At 39.4% G+C, this 26,641-nt stretch overlaps 2 protein-coding genes across 3 annotated transcripts in view; both read left to right on the plus strand.

Annotated features, from left to right (window-relative positions):
• The window catches only part of LOC137288211 (centrosomal protein of 164 kDa-like), a 41,885-nt gene extending 33,910 nt beyond the window's left edge, over positions 1–7,975 (plus strand). For both annotated transcript variants that reach the window (XM_067820652.1, XM_067820653.1), the window contains one exon: positions 1,417–7,975. In XM_067820652.1, the coding sequence (XP_067676753.1) occupies positions 1,417–1,576 (160 nt within the window). In that variant the 3' untranslated portion in view covers positions 1,577–7,975. The remainder of the gene's footprint in view (positions 1–1,416) is intronic.
• Positions 7,976–10,367: 2,392 nt separating this feature from the next.
• Positions 10,368–17,883, plus strand: LOC137288212 (leucine-rich repeat neuronal protein 1-like). The gene is made up of 3 exons (XM_067820654.1): positions 10,368–10,534; positions 13,436–14,679; positions 15,658–17,883. The coding sequence occupies exons 2-3, from the start codon at positions 13,451–13,453 to the stop codon at positions 15,950–15,952; spliced, it is 1,524 nt and encodes a 507-aa protein (XP_067676755.1). The 5' UTR covers positions 10,368–10,534; positions 13,436–13,450; the 3' UTR covers positions 15,953–17,883.
• The last annotated feature ends 8,758 nt before the right edge of the window (positions 17,884–26,641 follow it).

Raw genomic sequence — 26,641 nt, forward strand, 5'->3', positions numbered from 1 at the left:
TTGGGTAATAGGTACTTGGCACATATTTGCACCTCTATGCTTTTGTTTTCTGAAACATATCTGTAACATACACAGGACAATACAAATTTCATCATAACAGGGAGCTTAATATGGTGACTATGGTAATTCCTTTGCCCAGAATGGTTAAGATGACAAGGAGGAGAGAAAGATGTCCTTTTGATTCATGTAGTCAGCTCATTCTTTGACAGTGACTATAAGTTGGGTATGCTTGAGTTGAGGAAGTTTCATGCCTTTTTGTCTTTCTGCTTCTCACCTCTGCTCACAATGAGGATAGATACTGGTACTTGGAACTATTTTACTTAACATTTGCTGTTTTGAAAAACTAGTGTCTTACTGACAGTGGAACCATGTGTGTTCAGAAGTATGTAAGACTATGTAAGACTATCATTTTCAGATGGGGGGAATGCTGTCATTAGGATCCAAAGTTATTTATTGTTCTAATGGGGAGTAGGTTAAAATGTTTTGGCCCATGTTGATAAATTCATTTTGGATCGTGTTGAAATTAAAATAATTTGTTTGTATACGTGTTCAATGATATGTACAAATTAATCAGATTTTGTATTTATGTTTGCGTTCCAACTAACATCAACTTGTTTTGCACCGAGACAGTATGTCCTGTAACTGCATAACCCTCTCTGATGAACAGGCACAAATTTAGGTCTCTCATACTGCCTAAAACAGGAATTGGTGTGGAATCACGGGAATGTGCACTCCATGTCTGGGTACAGTTGTCCACGTCCCCCCCCCCATTACTGTCTTATGATTTTTGGGTACAGGTGTCCACTCCATGACAGTCACATGATCCACCCCATGACTGTCTCATGATTTCTGGGTACATTTGTCCCCCCCATGACTGTGTTATGATTTTTGGGTACAGTTGTCCACTCCATGACAGTCACATGATCCCTGGATACAATTGTTCACCCCATGACTGTCACATGGTTTCTTGGTACAGTTGTCCGCTCCATGACTGTCACATGATTCGTGGATACAATTGTTCACCCTATGGCAGTCACATGATTCCTTTGTGCAGTTGTCCACCCCATGACAGTCACATGACTCGTTGGTACAATTGTCCACCCCATGACAGTCACATGACTCGTTGGTACAAGTGTCCACCTCATGGCAGGCACATGATTCTTGGATACAGTTTTACAAGAATCAAACCTGTTACAGGAAATATTGACACTTGTCTGGAAATGTGAAATTGACAGTGACATGAGAAACTACTAGTGATAGTAATGCTAACTTTTACACAAAATGGAAACAATACATTTTCAGCTTTGATTTGTAGTAATAAGTCTTGCAGGTAATATTAAACATTTCTTTGTGTTTACATGTTTTTTATTTTGCATGTTGCATTTTATTTGCACGTTTACCTTAACATTATGACAGCACTAGTCTAGGTGGCCACTCTGACCACAAGTTTTATGATGAGCCTCTCTCCTCCACCCCAGCCCGTCCCTCTCCCCAAGCCTCTCGCAGGAGGGGAGAGGCCATCCGTCTTGAACTGGATGACAACAATGACATCGTTGTCCGGCAATACCAGCTGTGATTCTGACTCCTCATTCTAGAATGAGGTAAGACAGAAAAACAAGGCAGGATAACAGTGTTCCAGAAGCTCTATGGCATCACGTTGTTAAGAGCAATGTTATTCACATTCATGCAGATACTAAGCATCCATAACTGTTGGTCTGAAACAGGAAAGGAATGTTTGTATTGGTGTTTTAGAAACTCACTGTGTCTCTTGTCAGTGAATTATTGACCGTCAAACATGAAGGTTACTCCCAATGATACAGCGAAAACAATGACTATGATAAATTCTTATGGTTACATACAGTTTGACTCCAAAACAAGGGAACAACCTGCGGTTTGATGTTTTGAGGAGGGTGTTACCAAAGATGCACCAAGCACCTGCACTGTCTCACTGCCAACCTCTGTTCCTGTCCACTGCTTCCTTTCACTCCAGGCTAGCTATTCTCAAAATGTTTGTAGCCCTTTGAACTTCTTAAGTCCATTCTTAACACATTTGCCACGATCAAAGTTAAGAATTCTAAGGGGAACAAACAGATTGAGAATAAGGGCCAAGGTGTTTTTCAACTAATCCTTGTGATGTACTTAACGGTCACAGATAACCAAGCAAGCACACCTTCACAGTGGCACCTGTGTCATAACCAACTGCAGAGGATGCTGGACAGTTGTCAGGCATGACCAGTTGCTGTTTTGTACTTAATACTGTAACCCTAAACCAATATTCATATAAGATGATACATTGTTGTTGACTCGTCACACACTGGACTGAATTTTTTAAAAAGATGTAGTTGTATGAGAAATCTTTTTTTGATATCCTGTCTAAATGATAATCATGAATTGTTGTTTGTCATGAGGGGGTGCACTGTTGGTCCACTGGTCATCAGGACCCTCTTTGCTGTGAAGAGTTACTTCCCCTGTATGTGCCAGGATCCTCTAGGCATGGGTCCAAATCAAAGATAACACCCCTTAATGGTACTTAGTTTCTCCACATAACACTCTGGATTTATCAAAGTAATGAATGTCGAGAACCTGCATCATGCTGGTTTTCTACAAATTAGGCTGATGAGTTGAAAAGATTGAAACACTGACAGATTAAACCCAACTCACCCATAGTACTTATACACTGATGTTGACTGTTACAAGAAAAGAAATCACTTCTGTCTTTGACCTGATGGAACATACCCAGTGTCGTGGATGTGTTTGACATAGCTACAAATATTTTGCTTATATTTTCTGCTCTGACATTGTTAATGAAATATTCTGCATCACTATGCATGTATTAGAAAGACAAGTGCCATCTTCAAAATTGTTACTTAACCGTCCAGTTTATTTTTATGTTTATGAGGGTTTAACTTTTGTGGCTGTGTATGCTAGCAGATGACTATTTTATGAAGATAACAGTCAGTGCAAGCTTGTTATGATCTTACTCGCAGTATATTTGTATTTAGAAGAACAATTTTATTAAGAGCAATGAGACTGCCTATCTATGCAATATATTTTGTGGTGTGTAAATATATCTTTGGAAAGTTAAACATTTAATTGATGGAGTGCAGTGTACATAGATGTTTTATGAAATGCATGTGATTAATTTTAACACCAGGCAGAGATAAATAATTGTATATACATGAAGTCAGTGTAAATGATTGTAAATACATGTAAACAATGCAGACATACTTAATGCATTTTGTATATTACCCCTTATAGAACAGTGCATGATTTTGCATGCATCAATAGATTGTGTATACACTTATTTCATAGTGCATAATTGTATATACACACTACACACTGCATGGTTTCACAGACATAGTACATTGTGCATGATTGTCTGATCAAACATTACATGGTGAATCATTGTATATGTAACCAGCTTGGATAGTTGCCATGATTGTAAATGAGCATAGCTGGTTGTATGATTGTATATAGTCAGTAATAATGACATGTTATCATATATTTTCTTAAACACAGCTGAATATGAGTATTGGGCGTCATGTTCATCTTCAACTTTTGATACAATGAACATAATGTCTCTATCATGTACTTCATCATATTGCCATTAGTTTTACATTGTTGCAGCAAGGATATGGTGATCATCGTTTGAAATGGAGAAACAGTTATTTAAAAAGGTGTTTCCTTGTGCAAATATATTCTGAGAATTTTTGAAATATCACATGCAACTCTCATGTGACCCAGGTTCGATTCCACACATGGGTACAAGGTGTGAATCCCATTTCTGGTAGGCCCTGCTGGAACATTGCGGAAAGTGGTGTAAAACCATACCCATACCCAGATACCCTGTCACATTCTGTGCAAAATAATGTCAGGTTCTACCGTTTCCTACATAGATGGCTTTAACTCCATGCTGAAATTCACTCCCTATGTCTTCCAAGTAATGCCAGCATTTCACATACCTGCAGTCCCATGATTGAGATTGATGTCATTCATTTTTTCCCTCCTCCAACACCTGCTTAGCAGACCAACCAGCTGCCTAACACATATATAAGTAATGGCATGAATATTATTATCTACGTCTGTAGCCTTGTATGTGTATTCTCTTTCATTGTAAAAAAAGCCATCTGTTGATTGTTTTCTTTGTAGCCTGTAGTGTATCACTGGAAGGTACAGTGTCTCAAGTATTCAGGGTCATGACCTTGTGTGCAGTACATGGAATAGTGTGTATAACCTTCACCTTGTAATGACCCTGACCCTCTGATGTTCTCATTTCTAACCTTTAGTCATACAGGTGCTCAATAACAGATGAAAGGAGGCATTGTATTAGCTAATATTGGCCATTCAATAGAATGTTAGGATTTTTTAGTTGAAAATAGATCGGAAATCTTTCTTAAAATTTATATCACAACAGTTAGAGGAATTTGTCACTGCTGGTCATTTTATTTAGTTCCACAGTTTATTCATGGTGTGATTGTTACATGAAGAAAAGAAGTTAGTTCCTTATTTTATTCCTCATGTTATCTTTCTTTACACTGAATCAGAGGAGAAGGAAAAATTATTTGAAATAATGTACTCCATAATAATACAACTATTTAGATCTCCCAGCATCTTTAGTTTCTTAACTAGGTCTGTGTTTGTCAGTACGACCAAATATCTACAGGGTTGTGTCAGTTCATGTCTGTTTGCAGTCGAATGAATATGTTTTTTAGTTCAGTCTGATATATCAGAAAGGCTCACCTCATAACTCTTTCAGATATTGCATTATTTGATGGTAACAGGACTGGATCTGAGCTTATTGAAGTGAATCTTTTAGAGGTAGACTTGTCCAATTCTGTTTGGGTTAATTATGTCAAAATTTGTAATGCTAGGCAGTGTGCCCATGATCAAGAACACTTACAGGATTTACCTTCAAGTGTTGCATATTTTCACAGGGGAGACAACTGGAGATTGCATTACACTTCATGTTTGGTTAGGATTATGTGCAAATCATGTTTTAGGGTTATTTCCAGTTGAAAGATATAGTGAACTATGAATTACGCGTCTGACTTGACAAAGTCATGTGTATATAATCCTCAGCTGAACACTTCCTGCTCCACACAGGGAAGTGTTGCAGTGTGAGGAGTTGTGTAGTAGAGCTCTCTGTGATAACCATACGCAATCAGCATTACAGTGTCCTATATGTGATGTGTCATGTCGTTTGTGTAATCTCTTCAAGTGCTACATGTATGATATCATCAAGGAATCTCACATTATCTGACCCATACAGAATCGGCTCACAAGTATTGAAACACATATTTAGGGACTCGTCCAACATTTTGACTTGAAGTTAGTGCTGTATAACTCAGATATTATGTGCTATTTGGTTTCAAATTTGAATATTTGGGAAATGATCAAAATGTACTGTGAAAAGATGACAAGGTTAAGTTGCCGTGTACTGGATACCTTCTGCCATGTTGGTAACAGATCTGCATAAGCTACTTACTTTGTAATGGTTTGTTAATTGTTCAGATGCCAATAACAAGGGGCTTGTGTGTTTGCTTTTCCTAAATATGCTTTCAGAAGTAAGTAATATTTCTATTCACCACACTGTAGTTCTACATTTGTTTCTGATGAAATGTCTTTTCGGTGCCTTTAACTGATGATGTTGCAGCACATTGTATTGGAATTTCCCCTTTCGAGCAACTTTCATTGATGATGCACACTATATTGAAATTTCATTTTTCGAATTATTTCGGATGACGATGCACAGTATAATAGAATTATTATTTTTGAACAATTTTTGATGATGATATGTGCTTATGGTAGAATGTATTTGTAATTTTTTTATGTTAATGTCTGATTTTTTATGTTTGTGATTTACTTTTTGATGTTCAGTTTTGTTTGGTTTACCATTAAACATACAATGACATGTGATCATTTTTCTGCTTATTAGGACTTCATGCCCTTTTGTTCAAAATGCCACATTGCCCTGTATCTGAAGCATCAAACCAACATGGCAGACAGGTATCCAATTCAAGTGTACTGGCTGCACTAAGATATAAGCTGTTACCCAAGCATCTCATGTACACACACATTGTATGCCATTATGAAATCAGGAAACTTTGCAGTTAGGGAAGTCTCTTTTTGTGGTTATTTTCGAATAAATCTGACAACAGATGTATGTCAAGCTGGCTGTTGGGAACTCACTTTTTATCATGCATTTGTCATCTCATCTATATGTGTGCCTTGATATTATGCATGTTTGCTGTAGTTTGTTGTAACATTTTAATAGATGTCTGGTTCTTATACTCTGCGTAAAACATGTACAAGATCCTCTTTACAGGGCCTTTGATTTCAGTGACAGTGGCCCTGAATGTGGTTTCAGGGACACTATCAAAGATTGTGTTGTTAAATTAAGAGAAGTGTGGACAAGGTCCAAAATATATGCAGCAGTCTTTTAAGCAATAGATTTTTGACAGCTCAAAACTAAAAGAATTTTAGTTCAGATGAAGGATAAAGTAGATGTTGACGAAAGTTTGTTTCATATCGAAAGGTCTAAATAAAAAAAGACATGGCATTTCTCAGTTTGTCATGTCAATTAGATAAATGAAGAATCAGTCAATTGTAGAATTTGATAGTCATGACGAGCAGAAGCACTTAAATGTCATTTTATAACAAGATATAACTGAAAACCAAACTAAATGTTTTAATAAAAGAAAGTAAACATAGTCACAAGTTTAAATGTAGCTGTGTTACAGTAGCAAATAAAACCAATTTCAGGTATCTCTTACGTCCTCATTTAATGATTGAAACATATTTGACTAAATAGTTTATAACAATAATTTGGTCATGGTATGCTTGTCAAACAAGTTTAAAGAAAATGCTACGACATGCTTTTATGTCATTTGCATAAAATAAAATCATGAAAAGGTGTTTCTTGATTTTTTTATCTTGTACAATCTCAGGTTGAATTCATTAGATAAGATTAGCATCTTTTGTCCATGGGACCTGATGTAAGCATCATTGTGGTGTCCCTCTGTCTAACACATACAGCCAAAGTGATACTGAGAATGACGTCAATGGTTTTTCACACAGTGAAGTCTGATGTTGGTATGGTCTCTCTACACTTAGCTGGGGGAAGGCCTGAATTGTGGAAAGGCGGTAGTAGTCTAGTAGGTAAAGTGTTCGCTTGTCATGTGGAAGACCCTAGTTCGGTTCTCCACATGGATACATTACTACATTGTGTGATGCCTTTTTCTGGTGTGCCCCATTGTGATATTGCTGGAATATGTCTGGAAATAAACTCGCTGACTCTCTAAGCCCATAATGATAGTGTCCTTCTATATGCATTTTACAGATATCCGTCCACACACAAACTGTCTTACTCTCACCAGTAATATCAATATATTAATCACACCTGTAACTGACAGATATTGATTTTTAAGTTTTAGGATTTTACGTTTTTTACTGATTTTCAAAATAAAATTTTAAAAGCAGCAAATAATGTTTTATGAGAGAAATCTCTTTTCGTCGGGGGCAGTATCCATAAACATTCTTTCAATTTTCTTGAAATACTATTAACTCTTACAACATTCTTAGTTAATACCTATGTTAGCTCCGAGAGGAACTTTTATTTGAGAGGAGAGTCACTCTACAAGTAACTGTTGGTTTGGAAAATGGTTGTTAGCTGATAATACTTTATGGTGTGAAAGTTCTCAGCGGATGTAGCTACAGTATGCCTTGACCAACAAAATTGGATTCCTAAGTTGCTCAAAGTCCTTTCTGGTACTCTATTTATTACTGTGAAAGTGTTGATGAATATGACTTAAGAAGATTCTTTAATCTAACAGAATGGTGTATATGCTGATGTTCTACAGTGACATGAAGTGTTGTTTTAGTGATATATACTACCCTGCCTTGCTCTGTACTAACATCCAACACAGACTGTATCGTATATTTTAAGACTTTTGTCTGAATAAAGAACGGAACATTAGCAAGTGTGTCTGTTGTATGTATCATCTCAAGATATGTAAGTTGTATGTTTATTTTGAGCGTGTGGCTGTCTTCCTGGAGACATACAATGTTTAAGACTGTTCCTCTCTGGGCTGCATCAATAGTTCATACATGTATTCAGTAACAGGTTTCAGGTTCTTCTTGGCCAATCTCCACTATAGTGACTGTATAGAAACAGGATGGTTGGTCTGTAATATTGCACACGGCAGTATACAAGCTGTATGGTGGCTGTCTGTAAATAATTGAATCCGGATCAGTCAATCCAGTGATCAACAGCATGAGCATGTACACAAATGGGATGTGATGACAACCATAAGGAGTCTTCCCACTCATTAGTCATCCCGTTAGTCACCTTTAAGGACAAGCATGGGTTACTGAAGACTATTCTGTAAAGGGTCCACATGTATAAAAACTGCATGGTATATTCTAGAATAAAAGTGCTTGTTAAAGGACAAGTAAACTCAAAATGTGTTTGACATGAGTCTACAAATGCATCTCTACAATGTCTTTTCTGTTTCAATCCTTCATGGGATTTCTTAATGCTCAATTGGTTCTCTTGTATCCCTGCTGATCTCAGATTAACTGGGGCGGCTAGCTAGTCTAGTGGTTAAAGCTTTCACTTGTCATGCCAAAGACCTGGGTTCGATTCCCCACATGGGTACAATGTGTGATGCCCATTTTCTGGTGTCCCCTGACCTGATGTTGCTGGAATATTGCTAAAAGCGGTATAAAACTAAATTCACTCTCTCAGATTAACAACAACAGGGTGGCCTTTCATTGAGTTCATTGAGTACAATATGTGAAGTCTGGTGTCCGCCACCCTGATATTACTGGAATATTGCTAGTAGCAACTTGAAACTATACTCACTAACTTTTGAACGTGGGCACACCCACAAATGACCTTTCGAATTGTCTCTTTAATTTAAGTCCTAGGTCCACTCTGAGTGTATTCCTTTGTGTGAATGGCTTCTCTGCTGGCCAGTCTTCTCATAAGAACCAGATGGTCAGAATGGTGGGTTGGTGGTCAGGTAGCACCGCTGCGATATTGCTGGAATTGCTCGGATTATCTAGCTGAATTTTTCACTGGTCAAGAGCAGTTGACGAAAAGGAAGTGGTATTGTTTCGGTAATTGTGTCAACTGTATTGTCACACAATTTCCATTCAAGCAATCACTGGTCAGATAGTATCTATTCACACAGTTTGTGCTTATGATCAATAATAGACCTCCCCTGATATACAAGACACCTGTCACACCTGACTGAAATCGATACTGAAGATCTGCGATATCGCGAACGTCGATGTTAAGCGGGGTTCACAGTTTTCTCAACACCTGGCTCACACAGCCACTGGGCGATGAGGATATAATACACGTACAGTCGCTGGAGACACTGTCAGTATTTCCTTCACTATCTATTTTTGATATCATTATGATACGTATTTTTAAAAGTATGATTTGTTAATGATGATGTATGATTGTGTGCTTTTCTGATTCATTTGTGTAAATGAGTACCAGACTGCATTGATAAACCCCGCATAGTGCTGAACTGGCGTAAAACAGCATTCACTCAGACTGTCCAAACCATGGTAACTGATTTGATGTGCGTAGTCTCAGTGTCTTTCTGTCGGTTAGAGTGTTTGTCGAAGTATCAGTAATCCAACAGCTATTGAGGCTATAAGACTGTCCTTCAAAAGGAACAGTATGCTCAAATCCAAGTAATCTATCCGTAATGTTAGTGAACGCTTCAGGCCGAGATCTATAAGACCGTTATGTGCATGGAGTACACGACTGGTGACAGTTTCTGGTTAACAGGGCTGCGTTGAAGAACGACATGTTTCTTTTAGTCTTTGGGGCGTTTTCCTGGGGGTTTTTGGCTGCACTCAGCATTTCCCCAACTCTGTGGCGACACCCCTTTTTTGTTTTGGGTTGATGTATAACGCCACACTCAGCATCATTCTAGCAACAGTTAATAATCGAGTCTCCACCAGACAATCCAGTGATTCTCATCATGAGCATCGATGACATGTATCAACCAGGTCATCGAACCTGACCATTCAGTCCTAATACTCGCCCTTACGACAAACAAGTTTTGCTGAAGATCAGTTGTAACCTGGATCTTCAAGGGGTCAGGAACTTAAAGAAACCCAGAGTGACGTTTACTTTATTGGCTGAGAGGCGAGCTACGTCATGAAATCTGTAATCCTTGTAATCTGTGGGCTCTGTTTAATAACAGTCGATGCGAAAATTGACTTGCACTGTATAGTTAGCAGAAGACATACCTCAGGCACACGTTGCACACAAAGTTCGAGCAGATAGGTTATCAGCCGACTGATAGGGATGACTGTGTCTACAAATATGATAATGTTGTCATCGCAGTGTGATGATGGCCGTCAGAGCACATTGTCACAGGGAGGGTAAAGTTCATCTCCATCAATGGACATTACACGTTGTCCTAGACCCGAATGAAGATGGCGTCTTCCCTGAAACAGTAGATCAGTGAAACGTTTGCCGACACCATTTGACAACATTGTGTATTGAAAGGTTAGTTGACAATTGTTGGTTCATATGGTATGCTTATTATATCTTAATTATTCATTGTAGTGATGTTCAGTGTATGCATGGTTCATGCTGCGCAGTTACCGGTATGAACAATCTAGTTTTACACTTATGGTTTTCTTTCGACGAGAAAGTGTTAGACTTATGAACACACCTTTATAACATATTTTAATAAACTGAATCACCATATCATGTTACAATACAACTCGCATTTGAATTTCTTGATATGTTTGAGTGAGTGAATCGCTTATTCCAGAAATGGGATTCAACAGTGTACCTATTTGAGGAATCGAACCCAAGTCTACGGCGTGAAGGGCGAAAGGCTTCTAACCACTAGGCTACCCTAGCTCGATATGTTATAAAATTCCTACTCCAACAGAATTAATTATATTATCTCATCATGTTCCAAAACTGCAGACGGACGGTAATACGCGCTTACTCACAAACGCACGCACGCGCGCGCACACACACTGAATCCCTGAATTAGATGTTAACAGACAAAATTACATCAAAAGTAAATCTCCTAGTATGCTATCTAGTCAGAAAACGGTAATTATATACGAATGTCAACTTCTTGATTATTGTTGGTTTGTTGTTTAAAGTCACACTAAGCAATGTTCCAGTTATATGGCGACGGACGGTAAATACTCGTGCCTGGACCAGACAATCCAGTGATTGAAACCACAGGCATCGGCCTACTCATCTGAGATACGCTGACATGTTCAACCTAGTCATAGACGCTGGATCCCGTTAACCCGCCTCTCACGACAAGGATGGGTTGATGAAGATCAGTTTTAACCCGGATGTTCACGTGTAAATAACACGTAAAACGTCAGTGATAATATAACACTGGTGGTTACTTTCCAAGCGAAGCCTGTAGTTAACTGACTCTGATTGGTACTGACAATTATCAAACCGAAGCCAGGAATTAATCCGGGTACAAATAGACCTGTAGGTGATCAAACACAGATATTTAATTAACAAAGAAGGGCGGTGGGATCAGAGCGCTGACTGTAGCTAGTGAAGACATGGAAACCAGCGCAGATGATTAATTGTTCAGTCCCAAGCGCTGCATGTGTGTTCCTGGTCACCGTTATCAATCACCGCCAATTAACTACTGGCTTCACTTGTTAAGTTCTCACCGTTATTTTCTTATCACCGATGTTTTCACCGCGACATAGCTGGAATGGTGCTGAGTGCGGCGTAAAACACTAAACTCACTCACCTGATGGACGTGTAAGAAAATACTCCCAAGCACAACAAAGAAGTTGACATCCAATTCTAACCTTTTATCCTGGTTTATATTTTGAACTATTGATGCTTGGTACATCTGTTACAGGTATGACAGGTGAATGTGGACTATTGTCTTCTTATCTGAGGCGATAGATAGTTGGTGAGGATAGGTGACACAGTTCAGTGCGCGCATCGTCGTACACCACTAGTTTGGGATCCTAAAAAGGACATTGTCGATCGTCCTCAACAAACAACCAAAACAGTTGCCAAATTAAACGAAGTGCAACATTTTGGTTTCTTTATCGCATTGTCGCGCCTCGACTATTTTTGTTATTCGAATATTATTTGTATTGAACCAAAGGGCAACAATGCGACATAGTGACAGTCTCAACATCTAAATATGTCGCGTTGTCGCATTTTGGTTAATTTTGCCACTCGTTCCTTGTATTTTTGTAAGGGCGACAATACGGCATCGCGACAGTGGCCTTTTTGGCTTCCATGCAATTCCATTAACTGATTCTCATGATGTTAGTCACAGGATTGTCTGGTCCAGACTCGACTGTTAGCGACCTCAGCCATATAGCTGGAATATTGCTGACGTTGCATCTGAAAACAAAGAGACAGCATAAAGTAGCACTTTTCACATCTGACAAATAACGTTGAACTTGTCGATTGTTGTTATCAATATATCATAAATATATTGACTGATAATGAAAAAAAAACATTGCTTACGTCATTCATGATGCAGCAGTGTACATAGCAATAGCGACAGCCGTATATAAGATAAGCTGTATATACTACGCCTGCAGGTCATTGTGTTAGTATCGCTGATTACATCTCCAACACAAGAACACCACCTGCCTGCTTAAAGGTAGCCATCGACTCCCTCATTACAAGCACTGCTTATTACCAAAACGGGTTATATTATAGGGCCATAATAAACATCACTTCCTTTCTGAGCACATACATCCTAAGTTATAGCTCAAGGGGCATATGCAGAAAAGCATTTCAATTTGACAATTTAAGTCACGTGGTACAGCAGGTCTCCCAGCCTGTGGGTACCGCTCGTTGGCTTCCTTTTCTTCCTTTCACAGATTCGCCTATCATCATCTAAGTGCTAACTGGACTTGTAGTCACATATTGGGCGTGATTGTCATGTTTTTAGGCGATATAAATATGCCTATGTGCCTCTAGACTATCATATGTGTTGTTTAAACATTTCTGCCTGAGAGTAGAGGTAAAGGTTGGGTAGCTTTATGGTTTTCAAGTGTCACACCAAAGACCCTGGATTCGATTTCCCACAAGGATACAATGTGTGAAGCACATATATGGTGTCCTTGGCCGTGATATTGCTGGAATATTGCTAAAAGTGGTGTAAAACTAAAGTCACTCGCTCACCTGACTCAACGTTATTAGGCTGGTTAGGAAGAGATTAATTGGGGACATTCTCCATACCAGTTGCATGGCCTGAAAAATAATGTGTGGCTTCACAAAGATTTCTATTTGTTGTTCTTTTTAGGCAAAAATGTTGTTTGCTTTGGAACTGTCAGAAAAGTATAACAATCTATGCTACCAGTGTCGTAATCGTGCCTCACCGTTGCGAACAGCGTTGTTATGATAAATCATAACTGTATAATTTGTTCTTTCTCGTAGACAACTGACCTCATCATGCAGTCTGCTGTCCTGATCTTCCTTCTGTCCCTTGTGACGATGGCATCATCATCAACACATTGCCGACACAACATCACCGCGGATGAGAACATCTGGAACTGCTCCGACACCTTCACGCTGGACTTTCCGAAGACAGACAGCATCCCTGACGGAGTGCAGGTGTACGACCTCAGTTTCAACCGCATCCTGGAGTTGCACCGAATCAACTCCACGTGCACGTCCGTCCACTCTTGTAAAGGCTGCCTCCGGAAACTCTACCTCCATCACAACAGCATCGACCAGATCGAAAACGAAGCCTTCCAGAAGCTCCACTGTCTACATACTCTGGATCTCTCTTACAACAAGATCACAGGCGGGAGTCTTTCCTACATGACTTTCGATGGCTTGCTACAACTCGAGTTTCTCTCGTTGAAGGGAAACCCGTTGAAGAAATTGACTGACTTCACGCTCCGGTTTAACGAGCTGAGAATGCTGAATAAACTGGATTTATCTGACTGTCAACTGACATCAGTTGCGGAACACGCTTTCGATGATATATCATTGCTGGAGGAGATTGACCTCAGTGGAAATAGCCTTAAAATCATTGACCCTTATTCCTTTGAGGGACTTAGTTTTCTTGACTTGTTGGACCTAAGCCGAAATAGTTTTGAAACCATACAAGAAGACAACTTCATAGCCTTGATTAAACTACGGGAACTACGTCTTGACGGAAATAAATTGGAAACATTACCCGCGAAGGCTTTAGGGGGTTTGGGCAATCTTGAAACCCTATCCCTCTCGGAAAACTGGTTAAAAGGGATCCCGTACCATACGATTAAAGATCTAAGGTACCTGAAGATCCTGAACATGAGTCGGAACCACGTGATTGAGCTTGAAGCCAGTGACTGGCCGGAAGACGTCACATCCAGATTGACGGAACTCTACCTCGATCAGATGTATGGTCTGAGCATCATCAAGCACAAAGCTTTTGTTTCCTTTCCTCTTTTAAGGAAAGTGTCAATATCCGGTAACAAACAGCTGGAAGTAATTGCATACGACGCCTTCTTGGGAAACACTCATCAGATTAAGGAGGTTTACTTGCGGGACAATAACTTGGGTTTTATTGCTGGTGGCCTTCTTCCCTGGGACTCCCTAGAGGTGCTTGAGCTGGACGGTAATCCCTGGAACTGTGACTGTAGGTTCCGATGGGTGCTGCAGGGAGGGTACTTGAAGAACAACACTATCAGGTAACGGAAGTCCTTGAAAGACATTTAGAAGTAGGACAAACTTGAATACGTGGCACGTTGTTTGTTCGTTGTTTAACTCCACATTCAACAATATTCTAGTTATATCTTGGCGGTGGGTAAAAGTTTACCGATAACAACTTCTTTTTTGTCTTTATCAAGACATTTCAGACCTCAAAGTTGTTGTTATCCATATAATGTTTCATGAGAATGAGTGAGTGAGTGCGTGCGTGAGTTGGGATGGTTATATGCCGCGTTTTGATGGTTGGTTGGTTGCTTAACGTCGCATTTAGCAATATTCCAGCTGTATAGCATCGCTGGACACCAGAATGGAATTGTACTAGAGAATCAAACCCCGATCTTTGGCATGCCGAGGGAACGCTTGAATCACCAGATTACCCCGGGCCACTGGTCAATATTAACTGAACTAAACAATTCGAAGGAATATGGTCTCTGATCCGGGGTAGAATAGGTCCTCTGCAAACTACCCTTGTCACAAAATGCGACTATACTTGTCGATAAGAAAAACAACAATCATGTGTACTTATCTGCCCATCTGTTTTCAATGTCAGGGACGTCCCTTCTTATAAAGAAGTTGACATTCATAAATAATTTCCCTTTTCTGAGAAGATAGAATACAAGTAATGTAATTTTGACATACTTTTGTCTGTTAAATCCAATTAAGAGATACAGTGTGTGTGTATGGTGTGTGTGTGTTGTGTGAGTGAGTGTGTGTGTGTGTGTTGTGTGAGTGAGTGTGTGTGTGTGTGTGTGTGTGTGTGTGTGCGTCGTGCGTGCGTGCGTGTGGGCGTCTGTCTGTTTTGGAACATGTTGAGATGATGTAATGAATTCTGTCGGGGTCGGAAATTTTAACCTATTGGTTAAAGTCGTTCCTTCTAACTCTCTCTCTCTCTCTCTCTGTCTCTCTCTCTCTCTTTGTGCGTGTGCGTGCATAAAAGTACATTACTGTTTCTGTTTCAGATGTGATGCTCCCGATAAACTGCGAGGTCAAAACCTGCTGGGGATATCCCCAGAAGATCTGCGGTGTCCTCGGTCTCTTATCTGGATCCTGCTGACTTTCGTCATCTGTATTGTCCTCCTCCTGATTGTCCTCGTTTCACTCGTGGCATGGAGGTTCCGACACAAACTGCCTTGCCGTCGGACCAAGGGACGGTACGTGTCTGTGTACTCTAAGGACGTCCAAGATGACGACGAAGGGACGGCGACCATCACTTCAGCAGAAGATGAAGTACCACTGAAGGACAGTGAGGTGTAGGATACGAGCCTCCATAGATCAGATCTTACGACGACCAGCTACTCTCACGGCAGATTATCACAACAAAGCGCATGCTCCAACATTCAAACACTGACTTCGAACTTAACCTGCCATTACTTTGTCTAACGGGCTCTAGGTTCTTCATATTTTTGGACGCTGTTAGAGATTGGCAGATCCTCTCTTGACATAACCACATTGTCAAGATCACAGATGATTTCGTTTATATAATTAGTTTATGGTACTGTAAATAGATGTAGTATGGTATTGTTAGAGTGTGTTATATATTGTTGGGAGTTGTTGTTAGATTATGTTCGGTAATACTATGGGAACAGGGTTATGTTCAGGGAAGCGTGACCAGGTATGGCCAGAGAGCTGGGGTGTTAATTTGTAAACAATAGAGAGGTGTTGAGTAGCTTGGGTATGGGAGGTCAATATAAATAGTGAGGAAGGGTAGTAATCTGCACAGTCAGCCAGAATCACCACTGTGTTCACCTGTATGGGTTCAACTTTTGTATGGGATTGCATCTCACGCTGGCTGGCGTAAGTTTTTATTATCATTATTACTTTTGTATTTATTGATTGAGTAGATGTAGCAAGAAATTGTTTTACTGATGTAGTATTTCTAGATATATGTGCATATTGTAACACTATATAGCCACAAAGCCATTCAAAATTTGAATGTTATCGTTCCACAAAAACTGTTCCACTTTCAAATATGTAAATCGGAGTAAAGTACATGCATAAAGTATAAGACATTGACACATGTCTTACTGAGTAACTGTAGTTACTTATATTGTATTGTAGTGTCCCGGAACTGGCCGGTTATCCTTAAAGTAAGGAGAGGGGTAGTATCTCCGCCTGTAAGGAGACAGACAAGAGTCTTCCCTGTTGTACAAGGAGCATGTATCTCCTAGTAATGTGAGATGTGGATGGCATAGCCATCAACCATTACACAGGCCCCTTAAACTCCGTGAGGGAAACCATCGCCTGGGTGTGAGGGATACCACACAAATACCATGACGTCACCAAGTGGAACCAAAGTGCACTGACATTCTGATTACATTGTAAAGAGAAAGTGTTCTCTCTGAGTGGCAAATTCCTTTATTGTTATTTAGTTCAATTGTTTAGTTTCTGATTGGGATTATATGTAATCATTATCTATATTAGTGAGGGTATTAGGATTTTAGTGTAGTTAGTAGTAGTAGTAGTAGTATTAGAACTTTAGCAATTTAAGTGGTAGACAGAACTGTATATGTAGCTAGGTTAGGTAATTAGATTAGTTAGTTGTATTTGCACCTGTAGAATTAGTTTAGTATAGGTATTGGGGTTACTTATATCTTAAGGGGAGGAATAAAGTTTTGCAAAACAAACTATTCTTCTGTTGTGGTTACTTTGGTATGTGACATTTTGGTGGCAGCGGTGGGATAATTAGATTATTTGTCACTATCAAAGGGAACCCTAGTTGTGTTCTGTAGCGCATTTGATGTAGCGTTGTTGATTGTATATCGCTGCAGAATCTTTGTGTCCATAAAGAAGGGTTAGAACATACGGCACCACTTCTGCGTCCTTGAGTGTATGATTTGGAATTCAAGGGTGGAGGGTGTATTGTGGTTATTGGTCAGTTAAGGCCATTGGTTCGTCGTGAACATTTTGAACATTGGGATATATGGGAAATCACCTCCGGTTTTATTCTTGGTAGGATCCCTATTTATTCCAGACAGTTTGACTTTTTGTGTACCCTGCTTTGCCCTCATACAGACAATTATGGACATTGACAAACTTATCAAACTGGGTCAGAGTTTAGGGTATGAGAAAGATGATTTGAGAGTGTTTGTGAAAGAGCAAATGGAGTTGGAGAATGAGAAAGAAAAGGACAGGCTCGAACGGGAGGAAAGAGCTAGGGAGCGGGAGATTAAAAAGTTAGAACTGGAGGAAAGAAAGGAGAAAGAAAGGTTAGAATGGGAACGAGAGAGAGAACGATTAGAATTGGAGAAAGAAAAGTGTAAAATACAGTCAAATGAAAGAATAGAACTAGCCAAGTTAGAAAAGAGTGCGGCAGGAAATCAAGAAGGGCAGGTAGGAGAGAATAGATCGGCAGCCATTCCCAAGATGCCTAAAATGCCTCCATTTGACGACCACAATGACAATATTGATGCATATCTGCAAAGGTTTGAACGTGTAGCTACAGCGCAAGGCTGGGACCCGTCCCATTGGGCAGCTTACCTGTGTACTCTGCTGAAAGGTAAGGCTTTAGAAGTATACTCCCGGTTAAATGCCTTTGAGGCTGAAAATTACAATGCAGTTAAAACTGCATTACTTAAACGCTATGAAATGACTGAGGATGGATTCCATCAGAAATTTAGGACTGCTAAAACTGAAACAGGTGAGATTTTCACACAATTTGTAGTTAGAATTGAGAACTATTTCAACAGATGGATTGAACTAAGTGGTACACAAAAGACGTTCGAAGGTGTGAGAGATTTGCTGCTGCGTGAACAGATTTTGAATGTGACTGGAAGGGATCTGGGTATATTCTTGAGAGAGAGAAAGCCAAAAGACGCGATGGAAATGGCTAGACTAGCAGAGCAATTTATAGAAGCTAGAGGTACGAGTCATGGAAGATACAATAGACCAGTTATTCCAGGTCAAACTGACAAGCAGGTTTCCAAAGGGAAAATAGTCGAGGGTAGCGCATCAGGTAAACATGGTACTTGTTCCAAACAATTTGTTCCTATTAAGGAAAGGACATGTTACAACTGCAATCAAACTGGGCATTTGGCAGCACAGTGCAAGAAACCCAAGTTGAAAGTGGCAAGTATCCAGGTGAGTGAAGACAACACAAACATGTCTCTAATACATCCAGATAACACAAAAGTAGAGCCCTGCATACATGAAGTTCTAGATGGTGATGCAGCAACTTCAGAGGAGGTTACTAACGCAGATGTAGCCTCAGGGAGTGTGCTTACCAAAGATCACCGCATGCCATTTTATCAGGGAAAGGTAAACGACACTCCAGTAGATGTGCTTAGAGACACGGGATGTAACGGTGTAATAGTGAGGAGGTCAATGGTAAAAGATGCATGTTTGACTTCAGAAACACAATCTTGTAAATTAGCAGATAGCAGGATCTTGACACTTCCGGTAGCATGGATTACTGTAAATACGCCCTTTTACACGGGTATGGTGAGAGCAGCATGTATGGACACACCAATCTGTGACTTAATATTAGGCAATATTCCCGGAGTTAGAGAGCCAGGAGATCCAGACTTGATGTGGGATAAGCAGGACATTAAAACAGTAGGTGCTGTAGAGACAAGGAGCCAGAGAAGAGTACGCCAAGTAGGCGTGGAACCCTTGAAGACATTGGAACCTGTTGGGTTGACACTGAGTCGAGGTGAGTTCGTATCCCTACAACATCAGGATTCAAGTCTGAACAAAATAAGAAAATTAGTGGAAGAACGTAAGATTAGGGAGAACCGACATAGTACTTCCTCTTACTTTGTGGAGAATGATATGCTGTATAGGAAGCATACTTCCAATAAAATGGACAATGGTAAACAAGTTGTACAGGCAGTAGTACCGGTTGGATTGCGCACACAGGTAATGAAGGTATGTCATGAAGCACTGATGGGTGGACATCTTGGAATCAAGAAGACTCTAGATAGGGTAATCTCACAGTTTTATTGGCCAGGAGTAATTGGTGATGTCAGAAGACATGTTCAGTCTTGTGATATTTGTCAACGTACCATGCCGAAGGGAAAGGTAAGGAAAATACCACTGGGACAAATGCCATTAATTGAAGTGCCATTTGAGAGGGTAGCTGTTGATTTGATTGGTCCATTGTATCCTGTCACAGACAAGGGTAATAGGTATATACTGACGGTGGTTGATTATGCAACACGATACCCAGAAGCAGTAGCTTTACCCAGAGTAGAGACGGAATATGTTGCCGAAGCTCTGTTCGAGATATTCAGTAGGGTTGGTATCCCCAAGGAGATATTAACAGACATGGGAGCCCAGTTCACGTCAGGCGTGATGAAGGAGGTAAGTAGACTATTGTCCATACATCAGCTTACTACTTCCCCTTATCATCCAATGTGCAATGGCCTAGTGGAGAAGTTCAATGGAACCCTGAAGACGATGCTGAAACGGATGTGTGCAGAACGACCAAATGACTGGGACAGGTATGTACCTGCTTTGTTATTTGCTTACCGAGAGGTACCTCAAGAGAGTTTGGGTTTTGCCCCATTTGAACTCTTATATGGACGCACTGTGAGAGGACCAGTACAGATTCTGAGGGAAATCTGGACAAGAGATATACCAAATCCAGAGGTAAGAACCACATATGAGTATGTGCTAGATCTTCAAAACCGTCTTGAGGAGACTATTCACGTAGCACAGCAAGAACTTCAAACGAAAGCATGTAAATACAAAAAGTTCTTTGATGTGAAGTCCAAGCCAAGAAAAATGAAGGTTGGTGATAAAGTATTAATTCTGTTGCCCACTGATTCAAACAAACTGTTGCTGCAGTGGAAAGGGCCATATGAAATACTGGATACCTTTGGCATTGGCAATTACAGAATACAGGTTGGTAACAAGATTAAAACCTATCATGCCAATCTACTGAAAAGGTACATTGAGAGAGAGGAGGTCAAGGACACAGCTGCATGTGACGTCAGCATAGCTCAACTTGTGCATGTCAGTGCTGGTCTGGTGGATGTCAAGGCTGAAGAGGTGAGTATGTTAGACATAGCTTCACCTTCTTTAGTTTCTAAGGAAACGTATCAGGATGTAGACATTTCTGAAGATTTGACAGAGGAGCAACAAAATGAGGTGAAGGAGCTCATAAGTGAATTCAAAGATGTACTGAGTGATTTACCAGGGAAGGTAGATTGTATGGAATATAAGATCAAGCTGACATGTAATGAGCCTATACGATCCAAGCCCTATCCACTTCCTCATCATATGAGAGATGTTGTAGCTAAGGAGATACAGCTAATGTTAGACATGGGCGTGATAGAACCTTCTCAGTCACCATATGCATCCCCCATTGTACTTGTGAAGAAGCCTGACTCGACTTACAGATTTTGTACCGATTTTCGCAAACTGAATCAGGTGACCGTATTTGATGCCGAACCAATTCCATTAGCTGATTCCATCTTTGCACGGTTACGGAACTGTAAATATCTTACCAAAATTGATGTAAGCAAAGCATATTGGCAGATTCCAATGGAAGAGAGTAGCAAAGAACTGACAGCATTTATAACTCCTGATGGATTATACCAATGGAAGGTGATGCCATTTGGAGTAGTTAATGCACCTGCAGTATTTTCCCGACTGATGAGACAAGTATTGCACAACATACCAAATACAGACAACTTCATAGACGACATCATAGAAGGAACTGAGAACTGGTCACACCACATGGTAAGTCTGAGAGCAATATTTACGAGGTTAAGACAATTCCATCTTACAGCTCGACCTTCAAAGGTAAAAGTGGGATATAAACATCTGGACTTTTTAGGGCACAAGGTGGGTAGTGGTCTAATTCGACCAGAAGGTAAGAATGTAGAAAAGATCCTAAATGTGGAGCGACCTCAAACCAAGAAACAAGTGAGAGCGTTGTTGGGACTGACCGGGTACTACCGGAAATTTATCCCAAACTATGCAGCCATAGCAGTTCCGCTAACTGATCTCACAAAGAAAGGAAAGCCAAACAAGGTAATATGGACAGAAAGCCAGGAATTAGCTTTCACTACGTTAAGAACCCATATGTCAAGTTTTCCTATCTTGAAACTACCCGACTTGAAGAAACCATTCTTGGTAAGAACAGACGCTTCTGACGTTGGAATCGGAGCTGTACTGCTACAAGAACAGGAAGGTGAGCGATTTCCAATATTGTTTGTGAGTCGGAAGTTAGTAGATCGTGAGAGAGCGTATTCTACAATAGAAAAAGAGTGTTTGGCTATTGTGTGGGCAATACAGAAGTTAGAAAGATATCTGTATGGGAGAGAATTTATTTTGGAGACTGACCATCAGCCCTTAATATGGATGACCAAGGCAAAAATGACCAATGGACGAGTGATGAGGTGGGCCCTGACTTTGCAACCCTACAGATTTCTAATTCGTGCAATCAAAGGAAGTGAGAATGTTGGGGCTGATCTCTTGAGCCGGTGTTCACCCTAGTCATACTATGTGTATGGTAGTGTGTAAATAATGTACTCTCTGCATATCCAGATTATTTGTCAGCAGTTATTTCTTATGTATTACTGTGCTATTGTACATTTAGACAATTGTGTTTTATGATATTTATGCATTAAAACAAACTTAAATGTGATCTTGAGTGTAATATATAATTGTACTTGTGTACAATTACTTGAAGAGGGGAGTGATGTCAAGATCACAGATGATTTCGTTTATATAATTAGTTTATGGTACTGTAAATAGATGTAGTATGGTATTGTTAGAGTGTGTTATATATTGTTGGGAGTTGTTGTTAGATTATGTTCGGTAATACTATGGGAACAGGGTTATGTTCAGGGAAGCGTGACCAGGTATGGCCAGAGAGCTGGGGTGTTAATTTGTAAACAATAGAGAGGTGTTGAGTAGCTTGGGTATGGGAGGTCAATATAAATAGTGAGGAAGGGTAGTAATCTGCACAGTCAGCCAGAATCACCACTGTGTTCACCTGTATGGGTTCAACTTTTGTATGGGATTGCATCTCACGCTGGCTGGCGTAAGTTTTTATTATCATTATTACTTTTGTATTTATTGATTGAGTAGATGTAGCAAGAAATTGTTTTACTGATGTAGTATTTCTAGATATATGTGCATATTGTAACACTATATAGCCACAAAGCCATTCAAAATTTGAATGTTATCGTTCCACAAAAACTGTTCCACTTTCAAATATGTAAATCGGAGTAAAGTACATGCATAAAGTATAAGACATTGACACATGTCTTACTGAGTAACTGTAGTTACTTATATTGTATTGTAGTGTCCCGGAACTGGCCGGTTATCCTTAAAGTAAGGAGAGGGGTAGTATCTCCGCCTGTAAGGAGACAGACAAGAGTCTTCCCTGTTGTACAAGGAGCATGTATCTCCTAGTAATGTGAGATGTGGATGGCATAGCCATCAACCATTACACAGGCCCCTTAAACTCCGTGAGGGAAACCATCGCCTGGGTGTGAGGGATACCACACAAATACCATGACGTCACCAAGTGGAACCAAAGTGCACTGACATTCTGATTACATTGTAAAGAGAAAGTGTTCTCTCTGAGTGGCAAATTCCTTTATTGTTATTTAGTTCAATTGTTTAGTTTCTGATTGGGATTATATGTAATCATTATCTATATTAGTGAGGGTATTAGGATTTTAGTGTAGTTAGTAGTAGTAGTAGTAGTATTAGAACTTTAGCAATTTAAGTGGTAGACAGAACTGTATATGTAGCTAGGTTAGGTAATTAGATTAGTTAGTTGTATTTGCACCTGTAGAATTAGTTTAGTATAGGTATTGGGGTTACTTATATCTTAAGGGGAGGAATAAAGTTTTGCAAAACAAACTATTCTTCTGTTGTGGTTACTTTGGTATGTGACACACATTAACAATACAAGTCCAAGCAGAACCCGGCTCAGCAAATCGATGTCAGTGTTGTAAGGATAACTTCTGTTTAAAACTGTCCAGGGAGGGTCGTGCAGTAAGAAAACTTTCTTGAGAGGAGTATCTGAACATACTCATATTTTAGAAATGATGTTAGTCTCGAGATTATCGTAACTCCCATTCATGAAGATGGACTTGTGTTAGTTTCGAGATCGTTCCGAAAACATCGACCTGTGGCGCCATTTTGTAAAGCCAACATGGCGATGTAAACTTCGTAACCCTCATATTCAGCAAAGTGCTCACAACCACAGCACTTTGTGATGAACAGTTTCACATCATTTCATGTTTAACACCAGGATTAAACTTCTGTGTATGGAAGGATACCACTGTGGAAGGTTTTCTGTGATAGAGTGTGTCTTTTGGGTACATCAAATCCAAGGTAGTGTGTTAGGATCTGCTACAGTGGCGTGGTCGGAAAAGCAGACGCGGGACACAAGGTCAAGAAACAACCTGGTATTAACGCAAACATTATGAAAATACCACTTGGGTACATGTATAATGTATTTATTGTAAGTACCTTTATTGTATGAGTTGTATCTAATACAAGTAAAGAATATATAGATTCAGTATATATTTAGCGATCTAGAATTATACAAAACATGTGCACAGTTATAAGAGGTCAAAACGGTTTCGGTGATATGAACGAAGAAAGCCAAATGTGTCTGCTTGTTTTTTAGAATCAAATAGATCATTATACTCGCTCTTATACTATTTGACGGTAAACTTGCTAGGATATATAATATGTTAGCATGGTTCTATGTGTTCTATGACGTCAATATTCCAGTATGAGCGTATACTAATGCTTTGAGTATTTTTGAATGAATAATGTAGTACTACGGACTTAGTTATAGATGGACCAATTCACTGACAAGTTAGTATAAGTTAGTATTAGATAGTACAAGTTAGTATAAGATAGTATATGTTAGTATAAGATAGTATGTGTTAGTATAACTTAGTATAAGATAGTATATGTTAGTATAAGTTAGTGTAAGATAGTATAAGTTAGTATAAGTTAGAATAAGATAGTATATGTTAGTATAAGTTAGTATAAGTTAGTATAAGTTTCAAGTACATATCAAGTTTCTGCTCCGGTTGGCGACTTGACGTTTAGAGATAAACAATCTATCTGATTTTTTTAAAATATAAAACCGATGGACACGTGGTTGTTTTTTTTGTTTTTTTGCATGTAACAACACAAACTGGACGTGACGAACAAATGCTATAAAAAAAACCAAACTAACCATCTCTATCACTTTTTACCCCACCCCCACTTAGAGCCTCTCTGTTGTAATAATATTATTTAGATCTTACTTTCTTATTACTCTCCATACTTCTAAAATGCCAATTAAACAGATCATCTCTATATACATACAATGAACCTTCAGTGTGTTAGAAAATAAATCAGCCAATGAAAGACTTCGTTACACTCGACTGCACACCCACCCGCTCTGCCTCAAACGGATCTTCGACGTGACGAACAAATGCTATAAACACTCACGTGACGAACAAAATTGCTATAAGCACTAACCATCTGTATCACTTTATCCACTTCTCCCTACCCTAATTTGTGTTTCTCTGTTTTATAAATATTATTTGGTCACTCCAAACTATTATAATGAACATGCTTGTCGTTTGGGGATAAGTAGGTAAATATTTTTATAACATTGTTTTAACATTTCACAATTGTTACGTTTACCCGATAATTGGACGTAATCCTAGGTTACAGATGTGATTGATAAAAGGGCGTTAGGGTAGCCTAGTGGTTACAGCGTCCGATCTTCACGCCAAAGACCCGGGTTCGATTCCCAACATGGGTACAATGTGTGAAGCATATTTCTGTGTGCCTCGCCGTGATGTTGCTGTTTCTAAAAGCGTCGTAAAACTAAACTCACACTATGTGAATGATAATGTTTATGGTAATGTGTGTGAGGGCATCTTCACTAATAAATCAAAACTTGTTTTCGGATTTTGTCCAGATTTTGTTTTCATGAGGTTGATTCCCCAACGATATGATCCAGATTAGTGAGGTTTCGCTGTGTGTAGAGAGCCAGATCGTATCTAAAGCTGTGTAGTCTTCATTCTGGTTGAAAATTGTAGCCAGAAGACTGCCTGTGTGACAGCTCGATCATGCAAACTAGCGTCATGTTGACAGATCGATTTTATATGAATGATACCATATGTCCCGTTCCACGAAGTTAAAGTTCATTTTTATCAATATATTCACAACAGTTGCAGTGTTTAAGAGTGGCAGTGATTCAAATGAATATGGAGAATGTTGGATGGGTGAGGGTTAGAAATGGACGGAGGAGTGAGCACTCCCATCCGAATCCCGTTTTTGAAGTTTCATAGGTGTATTGAAGGTCAAGCTGTGGACCTTTTCAACACCATGACTAAATCATAGTTCGTGTTCTTATAAAAATATGACGAGTATCAAAATCAAAGTATCTTCATTCTTCCTTCCTGCCACGTAGCTGATTGTAAATTGTGGTTACAATCATAGCAGCTGTGATCATGTGGTTCGAAGATATGTAGAGACACATCTGTTTCAAGTGGGTGCCACGTGTTCAAACTATCTGAGTAGTTTTAGGCAACTACCAGCACGGTGTACCGCACAACTGGACGTGGCAGTGCGCGTAGCACACAAGACTTCCAGTGAAGGTTGTTCAGCATCTACTGCCCACAGAACATTTTTTTAAAAAAATGGTTGCTCTAGACAGCATTTTCTGCTATATTTTCTTTAAAAAAATATTTCAACCTTTTCATAAAATATATTTTATAGGGACTTTACTGAAATTTGACTGTTATTAATAATATTTTATAACATATTTAAGCAATGGCAAAACAAGTCTTCAGCAAGTCATGATTCTATTTGGCAATAAAACGTCATATACCAACTGATTTACTTTTTATTAATAATACCAAACAACAACTTTCCATGCATTTTCTTGTGGGAGTGTGGCGGATTAACAGAAGTCAGCATACACTTTATATGCATTTAGAAAAAAACCCAAACAACAAACAAACT

This window comes from Haliotis asinina, chromosome 6 (genome assembly GCF_037392515.1).
Source record: "Haliotis asinina isolate JCU_RB_2024 chromosome 6, JCU_Hal_asi_v2, whole genome shotgun sequence".
In the NCBI taxonomy this organism is placed as follows: Eukaryota; Metazoa; Mollusca; class Gastropoda; order Lepetellida; family Haliotidae; genus Haliotis; species Haliotis asinina.

Bases quoted from the DNA above. Each gene is read 5' to 3' on its own strand.
- LOC137288212 (XM_067820654.1), top strand. From the start codon at position 13,451: ATGCAGTCTGCTGTCCTGATCTTCCTTCTGTCCCTTGTGACGATGGCA. The intron at 14,680-15,657 runs GTAACGGAAGTC...TTTCTGTTTCAG, and splicing joins TTGAAGAACAACACTATCAG to ATGTGATGCTCCCGATAAAC.